The sequence below is a fragment of the Antrostomus carolinensis genome, unplaced genomic scaffold (genome assembly GCF_000700745.2).
Source record: "Antrostomus carolinensis isolate BGI_N321 unplaced genomic scaffold, ASM70074v2 scaffold20231, whole genome shotgun sequence".
NCBI classification, from domain to species: Eukaryota; Metazoa; Chordata; class Aves; order Caprimulgiformes; family Caprimulgidae; genus Antrostomus; species Antrostomus carolinensis.
Genome location: NW_010293752.1, coordinates 14,614 through 27,546, shown reverse-complemented (window position 1 = coordinate 27,546; position 12,933 = coordinate 14,614). Strand labels below are relative to the sequence as shown.

General features: G+C 44.6%; 1 protein-coding gene across 1 annotated transcript in view; it reads right to left on the bottom strand.

Moving 5' to 3' along the window:
* Positions 1-10,692, bottom strand: part of NSD1 (nuclear receptor binding SET domain protein 1) — a gene marked incomplete at its 5' end in the record, with an annotated part of 41,969 nt that extends 31,277 nt beyond the window's left edge. The window contains 3 exons of the mRNA XM_029087325.1: positions 2,848-5,425; positions 7,283-7,455; positions 10,487-10,692. Of these exons, the coding sequence (XP_028943158.1) occupies positions 2,848-5,425; positions 7,283-7,455; positions 10,487-10,692 (2,957 nt within the window). The remainder of the gene's footprint in view (positions 1-2,847; positions 5,426-7,282; positions 7,456-10,486) is intronic.
* Positions 10,693-12,933: the final 2,241 nt, after the last annotated feature.

Sequence of the window (12,933 nt, the reverse complement as noted above, 5' to 3'; positions counted from 1 at the left end):
AGCAAGCTGCAAAAGCAGCACAATGCACGTTTGTGTTTCTTTCTCAATTCCCAGAATACCTCTGACTTCCCCCCCCCCCTTTTTTTTTTGGTTTTCAAAATTATTTCATAATATTGCCAAAAGATTTATCTTAGTCGCAAAAAACATTTGCAGTCTCCTGGAAGTTTAGGGACAAACAGTAAATATTCTCTTTGCTTTTTTTCATGCTTAGGAGGTGGTTTTTTCTTCTTTTAAACAGAAACATCTTCTAACAAAGCATTCCAGTGCAACACTTCAGAACAGGGATGCTGGACAAGATTGCTACACTTTATTGTGGCTTTGTGGTTAAACAAGCATGAAAACGTCAAACTTGGCCAAAGGAGAAGAAAGGAACAACTTTCTTAAACACAGCTCTTTTCAGCCTCTATTAACACTCTGCACAGGTGTCTGGGTGAAATACACATTTCAGCACATAACCAGTTACAGGATGAATATCCTCACTAGGCAACTATTTAGAGCCCCAAAGCCACGCAGCAGAGAACACGGCACTGTGCCAGAAGGGCTGGCTTAACTGCATTTTTTTCCCCAAAGCAAATCCCGTACAAGAGTCCCAAATGCAGTCTGATTGGCACTGGTAAATCACATACCTGATGAAACTATTATTTATAAAAATGTTTTACGTCAGCAAATTCCACCAATCTTCACTTCTGCCTTATTTGCTCTAAATCACACCACAAAGTTTGTAGCAGAAATATGCCAGATGTTGCCATTCAACTATGATGAAGACTTTATATAATTTGAGCTTAGTGGAAATTACAGTTGTGACTGCAATCTGTTGTGATCTCTTACACTGATACTCTGCCTGCTGTGGACAAAGATGAGCCACATCTTCTCAAAGCATTGGCAAAGAGAGGAAACTCCTTCTCTTCCATAAGCTGCAGTTAAGTCTACCTTCCAGCATTATTCTACTTTCTATGTAATTGGCCTTGCCTGATTTAAAATGAAGACTGGCTTCCACAAATGGGCTTTTCACAGCATCAGAGGTTTACTGGCTACCACTAGCACACTGGGGATGTTACAGCAGTCCAGACAGCTCCTCATACAGGGAGGCTCCAGTGCCTCCCTATGGCACATCTGCATAGATAAGCTTTAGGTGTGCTTCAAGGCTCACCTGCTATTTAGGACAGGGGAATTAGATTACACTGTGGTTGTTGATCTGTCACTTTTGCAAGCAAACCCAGGCCCTTGCTGTGGCTGCATCCCTGTGTGCAGCACCAGGACAGCTCTGGACTCCTCTCCGCCAATGCTACCTCACCCAGGAGCATGCTGCCTTCCTCTGCTGTTTCTCTCCTAACACTACTACCTCTTAGCAGCTCTTCTTCTCTAGCTCTCTCTGTAGACTTACATCTTCAGCTCACACAGCGATGTTACAGGGACACTTCAATTGCAGAACCATCGTGAAGCCCTAAGAACCTGGCTGCATCTTGTGCAAACGAGGAACTTGCTCCCTGCGGCGGACGGTGACACTCCTGTGGCAGAGCCTTGATAGCCCCAGAAAAACGTGCACCCTCTCACCTGCTCTGTGAACACTTAAGTCCTCAACAACACGCAGCCACAGCCAGAGGAGTCACTGAACAATTAAGCTTGTCATGATTTCAAACCAGAATTTTTACCCCCTGCGTTACACCCTATGGGTTCGTTTTCTGTGCCTGCTGTGACTTGCCTTGGGCAGGTCCTGTGACCACTAAGTCAGGAGCTGCCTTTTCTACACTGAAACAGAGATGCAGGCAACTTCCAGCAACTACCGATAGCAAAATACATGCAGCAAAATGTGCACTGAGGGAACATAAACTTAACAAATGCACACAGTTTCAAAATTCTGTCACATTATATTAATTTATGATGTTGCAAATAGATTAGAGCAATTGAGTTTGGTGAAATCACATGAAACTTTGATTTTGTTGTTCTCATTGAGGTTTGCTTCCCCAGATTCTTTGCAGAAGCCAGAGGATGGTATGTGTTGAACATGGTTCTGCTGGACTTATTCACTCCGCACACATCCTTTTGTTTTCTGGGGTTTTTTTTGCTTTAACCAAACGTCCCCATTTCTGTGGGATATGCAGGGCTGTCTGACCTTGTGTTCCCCAGAAGTCTCCTCCTTCCGAGGTCATTTCCCTTCAATAATGCTGCCTGACTTCTGCCTGCCACCTTCCAGACCCACCTCCAGCCCGGCCTCCCTGACAGCTTCCCCCCTCTTCTGTTCTCCCCTTCATCTCTCAGGCAGCCACACCCAAGTTGTAAATTAGGAAATCTGTAGGGTTCCCCAATTCATTATTAGCAACTAATAAAATTCCACACTAAAACACCAAAAACCCAACACATTGTCTCGATGAAATCTTACAGAACAAACCAAAGACAGACTCTATGGCAAACTAGGAAAAAAATAAAATTAAAAAAATAAAAAATAAGAGCAGCCATTGAGGCCCAGTTTCCCCCAACTTTCTAGTGCTCATCTATCCAGCAAACACCAAGCACATGGCTTTAAAGAACACATTATAAAGGTGTAAGTTTAAAAAAAAATCCCAGTCTCCAAAGGATGCTATTTTACCTTTCACTGTGGAGGAACTAATGATTTGTAATGTATTTGAACTTTCTGACCAAAAAGCTAAGCTAAATCCCATAATTGCTCTGCTGCCTTTGTTCTCCAGGCTTACAGAGAACCAAAAACCAACGTATCACACCTTCTTCAGCTCAGACGTACACATCTCCATGTTTTCAAACAGCCCCAAGTTCCATAACTTTTGCTTTAAATTAAAGAGTATAAAATGTATACAAATACACACTGTGGCGCAAGTCCAGCTCCCTTACCTTGTGCAGAGAATTCAGACTGGGGAGCAAAGTTGCCAAGCTCTGTTTCTGAGTCCATCACACTGTTGTTTGGCTTACCACATACATTCAAACGTTTCTCAACTAAGTCTAAATGATTCTGATAGTCCTGATCTGCCAGGTCTCCCTCAAGCACCTTGGAATGAGGGGAATGCCTACGTCCCAAGCACTCATTTCCCTTCAGTGAAAAGCCACGAGAATTCAGGCCAAAGGCACTCTCCAAGTTTCCTTGTTCCCTAGATCTACTGATGTGCTTATTAGATCTAGCACTGCTTTGGTTAAAACGCTGCCATCGCTTTTTGGGTGCTACGTGATTTATATCATTAGACTCATCACCAAGAGAGCTCTCACTATTTGCCTCTGAATCCAAGTCTGGACTCTCCCCATTTTCAGCAGAAGTGCAGCTCTCAATATTTCTACCAGCTTCAGGTCTCCTTCCAATACGATCTAAATTGTCATCAGATAAACAGGCAGAGTCTTCATCAGTTGAATGTTCTGTTAAATCAACAGACTCTTTCCTCTCAGTATCTTCTGCTTCATTACCTAGAGGACTGGTAACCGAACCGTGAACGCGGAATGCATGTTCTCCTGAATCTCTGGATAACCGACTTAGCAACTTACTTGGCCCTCCTGGTTTTAAGTCCTTTCTGTTTGAAACTGTTTTATCTCCAAGCTTTGATGACTGCTTAGATTTTGAACAGTTGCGTTTGGACACACAATTTGTGCCATTTGTCCCAGAAACAGCAGTACTCGCAGGCTCCCTTTTACTAGTACCAATCCCTGTCAACTTGGTTGGAGGATTGCGTGAAAATGAGGAGTTGCTTATAGCAGAGTTTGCATTTACTGTTTCCTGGACACAATCTCCATTTTTTTCTATTTTATATGGGGGACCTACAATAGACAAGGACTTCAGACCACTGGTAGAATTACTTCCAGAACCATCAGCTGTGCTGGTATTTCGAAATGGGACTATATTTTGACCAGTCATCAGTTGCTGCTCTTTTGTCTTACTGTCATGCATATCCTTCAACATCATCAACAAGGTGCTGAATTTGTAATCTGGCTCAATAGGCAAACGACCGTGACCAGAGGCAGAAGAGAAAAGTAAAGGTACTGTGGCCTTTGGAGCACCAGAGTCACTGGCATCATCATTCATGGACCGGTAAGACAGCTCCTTCAGCTCTGACAAGACATGTTTCACCACAGCCGTTTCTATCTCAGCGGAGTCCCTGGGTTTCTCGTGCATGTTGTTTAACAGTTTCTGACCCTCAGCTTTTGCGCTTCTCTGAAGAGAATCTCTCTGAAGGCCAGAGAAACCTTTGGTATCAGAAGAGCAGCGATTCACACCACCCTCCTCTTCTGCAAGAGGAGGCTCCAACCCAGAAACTTTTTCTTTATGTTTGCATTTTATACTCCTGATTCGGGACAATTTCATGCTTTTCTGTTTTAAGATTGCTTGATTTGCAACAGCAGGCCAGGAGCCGTCCTTGGAAACACTTTGGGGAGTAGTGGGCTTGTCTGCTAGGGAAAGGTTGTCATTTCTCACATCTGAAGAGCACTCAAGAGCAGTCAATGACATCTCGGCATCAGAGAAGCCTACTTCAAGCCCCCCACGTGCAAATTTAGCATCAAGTCTGCTGGTTACGGAACCTCCCAGAGACCTGCGATCTCTGTATGACTTCTTCCTGGCCCTCCTACTGCTCTTCTGAGAAAGATACATGGAAAGCTTAATGTTTCCACTCGACGTCATAGGAAATTCCTTCTCCACTTTATCTGAAAAATCACTAACTTCGAGAGCGCTAGAAGCTCTCTCTGAACTTTGGTCCATGGTGTCTACATCACTGTTCCCACCATCTGAGAGGGAAGAGGATGAATCCGACTCAGTTTGCTTTTTCTGAATACCAGTATCAGATGCAGAATAGTGTATTTGTAATTTGGAACTGCACAAAATGCCCAGTGAACTCTTCTCTCTCTCCAAAGATGCACTGGAAAACAAATCCCCTTGGAGCATGTTCTTCAGAGCATCACTTTTACGATTCTCATAGTCTGGTTTCAAAATTGTCTTTTCAAATCGTCTTTCTCCAAAGGAGGAAAGCAAATGGTTTTCCCTGGTGCTACTGGATGCTGTGAGGCTGTTGGCAATCCGGCGAAGTTCGTGAGATGCGTGTTTATCTGGTAGGTCCCCAACAATCCTGTTTCTAACTATGCTCTCTGTTGTTTTTTCTTTGATTTCTCCCCTAGGTGCTTCCCCTCTTGCACCACTCTTTTTTACTCTAGTCCTTTTTCTGTCAGAGCTCTTTTTCACATGTGGCTTAATGTGCAATTTTCTTTTTTCACTGGCTGGGTGTCTGGAGTCAAATGCCAAGGATTTAAAACAGCCATTCAGCTGCCTGTTCCTCTCTGCTCCAGGGCCGTTGGCATAGTATTCCACCTGCACTTCCTTCTCGCTGTCCAGCTCGCTGGAGTTCTGGCTGCACTTCTGATCCTCTGGCCCCCCAAGAAGAATGTCTTCTGCCTGTCCAACACTGACTTCCCATTTAGCCATAAATCTCTGAGGAACCTTTAAGTTGGAGGAGACAAAAAAAAAAAAACAAAGAGAAAGAAAAAATTTGATGGGGTAAGCAACAAGATAAAAGCGAGACAGAGATGCACAAGGCACAGAACAGAGGGACAGTCCTGCATTTTGCATCTTTAAGACAATCACACAAATTCCCACAGACTGTGCCTAGTGGACACAGAAAACACTCTCCTGGCTACATACCCTACACTCCTTTTAAGCCTAATAAAAATCCCTGTGCATTCCCAAAACAGCACAAAGGCCCCTATACCCACAGGCCTCTCAGTAACCACCTCCCAGCACACCCTGAACACAACAGCTGGTAAAGGGCAATGTGTATGATATGGATCCTTGGCACAGAAATGCAAAGCAACAGCCAACAAGTATCTCAAGGCAAACGCAGAGTAATTTTCCTCAAAATATTTGAGCAGACATGTTTGCTTTACTCATTCTTGATTCTTCCTAAAATGTACTCTACCAAATTCAAGGCCTCAGTTTCCTAGAAGTCTCCCAGCTTTAACTCTGTACCTTTACTATAAAAAGCACTCCCCACACTGGGTAGGAACCTCTGCTAACATCTAAAAACGGCAAGAAACTTATTTCTTATCCACATGTGTAGCTCTTGGCTGCACAACAGCAAGTCAAAGGCTTCACAACTGCTCCTAAAATCAAAACCATTTCCAAGGCAGGAGGAACAACTCAAATTGCTGACACTTTTCCTTTAAAAAAACCCCACACAAACAAAATCTCATCTCCATAGATTAGAAAGGTTTTACAGAGCCTGGCAGCAAAGCAGCCAAAGACTCTCAGCTTCGCATCAGATCTGGGCTTCCAGGGATACAAATCTGGACATTTATGCGGGCAACAAACATTTGATTCCCTCTACAGCAGCCACACCGGCACTGCCATTTACAGGTAGGGTTTGATTCTAGCCATGCAGCACTTCTAGGACCAGAAAAGTTACTTGGGAGCATGTAACTAGTTGTTAGGGGGCTGGGAACACAAGGAGAGAGTCCTTAGAAAATATATTGAACATGACCTTGGAAAAGGAAAACCAAATGAAAGCGTTACACCTGGGGACTTAGATCTGCAAGAGCACATTTAATCTGATGGTTTTGCATGAACATGGGTTAAGTACTTAACTGCTAACAGACCTCTTGGATAAAAAGAAAAAACAGACACCATTGCCTAGTATGACTATCTGCTCTTACAGCAACAACATCTGTACTTTTTCACTTTAGCAATTCTGAAAAGTTAATTTCTCCAGTCACCTTCCCAAAGACGTAGACCAGATCTCTGTGTTGCATTACAGTACACTGGCTACAACTGCTTGGGATTGTTATGTTTGGAAATGGAGATGATGCGATGAGCCACAAAACTCATTCCCACAGGCTCACTGACAAAGCATTCTCCAAGACAAATTACAAGTTCTAACAGGTTTCTATAAAGAGGATTACTGAAGCAGGGCTAAAAACCCCACTGCTTTATCTCAGTCAGTGATCTAGTGAAGCGTGCAACTCCACCTCTGCTTCAGATCAGCCAAAAGAGGCTGCCAGAGAGCACAGGAAGTTATTTAGAATCGCGTTGTACACGGACAGAGACCTGACTCCTCTGCCTCTCAGAGCTGTCTAGGGCAACAAAAGCAGCAGGCCACACCCTGACACAAAAGAGAGCCTAGAAACTCCTGGCAGCTTATAAACTCTGCTTGTCGTAAGGATGCAAAGAATCACTTCCCCGGCCATTGCTGCAGTCACTGCCACAGAAGAGAGCTGTGGAAGTGCAGTTCCAGGCACAAAGGAATACTTTGTACTGTGCAAATTCAAAGAATCAAAAACACATGAGAGAAAACAGATCTTTCACCTTATGTTTGTAGCCTTTTTCCTTTTGCTTTCCTCTTCTCCGAAGAACAGGCAGCTCTTCAAACTGGTGTCTTCCTTCAAAGAGGACAATAGCTTTCCCAGCCACCCAGGTTTTCTCTGAAGGTTCTCCTAAGGCATCCACATAGTACTCTCGGTACGGTCTCCGATTGGAAACTATTTTGAGAAATGTACAGAATTAACCCCTGGCACATAACGGAATAAAGACAGACAAAGACAATCACAGAAGGTGGTAGCAATTTGCCAGTTCATTTTCAACTGATTTTTGCTTAATAACATTCCCACATGAATGCCAGTTCTGGGGATTTCTAGCCAGAAGTCAGGGACACCCCTTTGGTCTCTGCATTCGATGTGTTGCTATGCCTTATTTCTGGGTTTGTTTTGTTTTGTTTTTTTCTTTTTTTCTTACAAACAGTTGATTAACAGGTCTAAGATGGGCCATCTCCCTAGAGTAAAGATTACAGTTTGGCTGCAAAAAAATTTGCAAATATATCTTTTTCTTTTTTTTCTCTCCCCTCCTTGGGAGACACAACATACTAAGCAGGACAATTTTTTTTCACTACTCCCTGATTAATGATTAAACAGTCCAGTCCACTTGACCTTTGGGAAAAGACAACAGTGTGTCGGCAACACCCAGAAATGTCATCCTTCTGGATGGGATTTACTCATACAGCTTGAGCCTCCCCCACCACAATATAGCCCATCTTGTTCAAGCTTTGTTACCAAGCAAACTCACTATTTAGGACATAAAACACTAAGACCAGTACTTAAGTAATTACACACATGCACATACACTCTATAAGGACTGGGGCAACATGACTAAATTGCAATGAGTATCTCCACACTTTGGGCACAAAATTGCAGAGCAAGAGAAGAAACTCAATCATAAGGGCACAATCAATCAAAGATTTTTGGGAGGTAATGTCTGTGCGAGACTGCTGAACAGACACAGTACATTTAAGAACTGCACCAGTACTGGGTGTGCTGGTGAAAAAGGACATGTTACAGGCATTAGAACAGAGCAAACAAGACTTGAACAAGGGACACCATAAACTTCTGCATGCATTTCACTGCAATGTGTGCTTCAAGTTCTCCTGGGAACACCTTCGCCCTCTGAAGACACAGTCAAGACTTCGCAGCATTTGGTTTGTGCTGCCTCTTCCAGAGAGCCAGCCAGTGCAGCGGCCTGGCCTTGAGCAATGCCAACACTGAGATCTTGACCAAGATGACTGAGAGGATGATAAATAACAACCAGGGCAACGATGACAGACTTCATCCATCCCATTCACAGCACTGGGACTCAAACCACTGAGACTCAACCTTCCAGCTCCAAAATATCTTGGAGTCAAGAGCTTGCTGAGAAGAGGCAAACTGCTTTAAAGAAAACACCATGCCTCAAACCCAAGAGAAGAGGTTTTTGCACAAGTGATGAGTTTGAAGTGACCTGCCTTGTTTTGAAGGGCTTGTTCCCTTGGCAACAGGAGAGCTAAGGCAGGAGGACTGTGCTTCCTATAGTGCATGCAGAGCCCCCCATGCCCAAAAGCGCTGCAGTTCAGAACCACCCGCTCTGCCACCTTGGCATCAGGGAGGGGAGATGAGCAGATTACATACAGCCACAACTGGAAAATGCAATTTTCCCCAGAGCTCTGTTGGTTTGAACACGGATAAAACATGATGGGAGAGTCTATTGTGTAGCTGGAGATCAGACCTTGCTGGAATTTCTTAATAGCATGTTTCTCTCCCCGCAGAATTCCTTTATTAGAAATCCTCATACACAGGCTGAGAGCAGATTACTGGACAGCTATATTACATTAAATCCTGTCCAAAATTCTACAGGAGGGATGCAGGGGGAAAATATGTCTGGCATATCTTCCAGCAACGTCTTCGACAGGAATTTGAGAGCTGGAAAGGGACGTTCAGTATTATCTAGAATCAGGATTAATGCCTCCCAGAGGATCAAGGGGAAGGTGGAGAAATACAAGTAGGAAGACTACAGCAACCAGACTTGAGGATGATGTGAGCACAATGTAGGAAAAGCTACTTCACATCCCTAGAGAAATAGCAGAGGGTTCTGAGCTGCTGGCCACTAGGTAAAGAAAGTCTACTTGCTCTCAGCACTTGGTTCTTAGGCTGGTGAGGACCACAAAAACGGGATAGAAATACATCAGTAAGTGGCAACCTCACCAGGCTAGAGAGCGGTCAGTGGCAGACGGCACCAGTTCAAGGGGTTTCCAGTTGCCCACAGAGCAAAAAGAATCAGAAAAGGAAACCAGGAATAAATAAATAAGCCTTCCATTTGTGGCAGTCTCCCCATGGCAGCTGGTATGATCCTAAAAGCACTGTGAAAGCCTTTAAATAAGCTGCAATCTCCAAACAATCACTTCCTCTGTTCTCTCCATCACTCACCTACACTTCTCTGCCTTAAAATTGTCTCTTCTTCCTGGCTCTCTGTTGTGCTCAAGCATGCACAACTATGTCTTATCTCCCCACCATCCCTTCCCCTCACACTCAGCTGGCTCTCAGTCTCCACCACACTATGCCCTAAACTTTCACATATGTGGCTCCATCTCCAGGTTCTTCCAGTATTTCCCCATAAACAGCCCTTTGCCTCCTTGCGCCAAACAAGACTGAAAAACAATTTCACTTCCTCTCACACATTCCCACCACACCTTCAGGCATTCAGCAGCTACGCTGTGATACCCCACACCCCACTTCTCAGCCTCTCCACCTTCCATTCTCCAAGCCTGGCTGACGCTCTGTGTTCTCACACACTCCAGGCTCCCCAGCTCTGCTTGCCCACCTGTTGCACGTCTCTGTCTGCACCTCTCTGATCCAGCTCCTTTTCTCTGCATCCCTTTTCTGAGAGGCTGCTCTTTCTTCTGCACTGCCCTGCTCTCAGACCAGTTACTCATCCTTCTTATTTGCTGGGAAGCAAAAATATAAGGGTTTTTTTAACAGCTTTTTTTTTTTTTTTTTTAACAGCTATCTGTGCCACTTCCAGCAGCTTCAGCCCTCTGTCTTCCTCTTGCCACCTCCCTGATCTAGGTCTACTTTATATATCCAGGTCTTCCACAGGACAGTCTATATCATACCTTTCAAGGGCCAGAAATGTTTTTTAATTAATAAAAAGCTGCAGCACCTTGCCATACACAACTCCTCCACTTTGTGGTCTGAGTAGATACAGTACCTTTCATTTTTGAGTGACAGTCCAGCACTGGGTCATGACAAATTGTGCATGGCCACCATGGGCGTCTGTTGAACTTGGCCCAAACAAGATCCCCAACTTCATACTTCACTGGAGTAGGTTTCTTCTTGGCTCGGATCTTTGGGGAAAAACCAGAACACAAGAAATCACTAAAGCTCCAGATGCTTTTAAAGAGATTTGCCTCCCCCCTGTGCAAAGATTACATCTGGCCACCAGAGACATTTACATTAAAAAGCAAGTCCTGATTTTACTTAGCGGCTCCTACACCTTCAAAGAACACAATGGCTCTCTCCATCCTCCTGAAAGAACAAAACAATAAACCAGCGTTTGAGAGGTTTTTTTGCTGTTGGCTTGGTTTTTTTTCCCGTAAGGAACATGACCTCTGGTAAATGACTGCACTCAAACTTCCCACATTTGAGCAGGTAAATACTGGGAGTCACTACTAGTCCCCATTACTTCACTAACACACATTTGTTCATTTCAAAGGTTGCAGTGTACAGAAGAAGTAGTAGTGAGAGACACTGAAGTATTCCTGACTGGAAGAAGGTGATGACAATATAAATTGGAAAAAATAAAAAAACTGGTATGTACAAGCTAATCTCTTCCTGATGTGCTCAGGAAAAAGTTTCACCATAAAGTATCTGAAAAGGCAGGTACAATCAGAAAAAACTTGTGTCTTCATTGTTAGTTTATGTGAGCAGAACTACCACTGCTCTGACACAAAACTACAGAGCAGGAGAAATGGAGCACAACAGCAGTCACCCACTCCTCTAGGAGACAGACAGACACACGGACCTTGCCTGTCTCCAAAACCCACTCCCAAGTATGGACACTGTAGAAACAGGCACCAGAACCTGCTCTGCTTCCCAGGGCTGTGCAGCAACCACGAGAACATCAACATCTTTCAGCACCCAAAGGCCTAACGCTGCTTAACGCCATTTCTGCCTCGGTATCGAAGAGTGGAGGGCAGGTTCTGTGTTGTTTGCTAAGTACACGCTCCCTGGCAGGGGCTGTGCTACCCGCAGGACCTCTGCCAAGAGGAGGATTCAGCAGCTTACCGGCGTTGTGACTGATCGAGCCAAGACGAGGTGCAAGAGGTTTTCACGGGATACAGGAGTGCCCGTGCCCAGCTGTGGGGTGTTCTGCCTGTTTACCAGCACCAGCCAACAACACGTCCTAGGTGGGTTCAGCATTTTAAGAGCTGTAAGAAGTGCTGCAGGTATTATTCTTGCCAATAAGCATCAGCAATGTGCTCCTCATTAAAGCTGTCACAGCACAAATATGCACCTTCTCACTTCACCCCCTCACCACCCTTCCCGAGGCACGTCTCTTGCAATTCACAGTTCAACATCCTAGCAACTAAAACACAACAGACCTCTCTAATAAAAGGTATTTTCTCCTTCAGGTTGAGTTTTATGGGTTTTCTTCATGTGGTTGAAGAAAATACAAAAGGATAAACTCATCTGTTACAGGAAAAAAAACAAAACAAAACCAAAAAACAACAGGTAATGATGTTACAAACTACGTTGTTGAAATTCTTCTTACTCAGTCACCAAAAGCCTCGCAATAAATAACCCTTGAGCAGAAGCTCAGGAACAGGAAAAGTGAAGCAGCACGAGTCAGGGGGCTGCAGACCCTGGCTCTGCCACTGCCCTGCTGCAGCCTCTGTGCCTCCATCACACCACAGACACAGGTTTTCTGGAACAAAAACACAAATCTGTGAGCATGGAAACCGAAGGTGTTACCTTTGCTGGGGCTTTTAAAATGCAGATGCACTTTCAGATGCAAAACTCACCCCCCCCCCCCCCCCCCCCCCTTTTTTTGTTCATTTCCAGCTTGTCTTCTTCTTGCAAATGTGATTTTTTTGCCTCAATTTTTTTTTTTTTTAAATCGTTTTTCAACCCTAGGCTTCATGGGGCACATATATCTAACTGGTTATCTGAACCGCAGTGCACAGTACACACACGACATATGTGCATCCTTACTGACAACCACAACCTGAGCACAGCCAGAGCAGTAAAACTATGCTGGAGATTTGCCAAAGCCATTCACACTGATCCACCTGAGGGACACCCACAACTCCTGCCCAGAGGCAAATCTGCATTTAAATCAACTCTTTGTCACCCTCTAATACCCCCACACCGGCGCCTGCTGAAAAGGTGGCTTTCAAGGAACTATTCAGACAAGGCTGGAACAGTTGCCTCTCTTTCTGCAGCTATTCTCATTCCTCCCCAGTTTGCTCTCTCCCTTGCAGGCACGACCAGTCAGACGTTGGCCTCATCGTCCCCCACCACAAAGGCCCCACCGGTGAGTGGAAGAGGCAGATCAGGAAGCAAACCGTGTCCTGATGTTCGAGGAAGGGCTCTGTGACAGGACAGCTGCAGCAGGTCACTGTCTTGCAGTATTTTCTCTCCACTCCCCCTAAACCC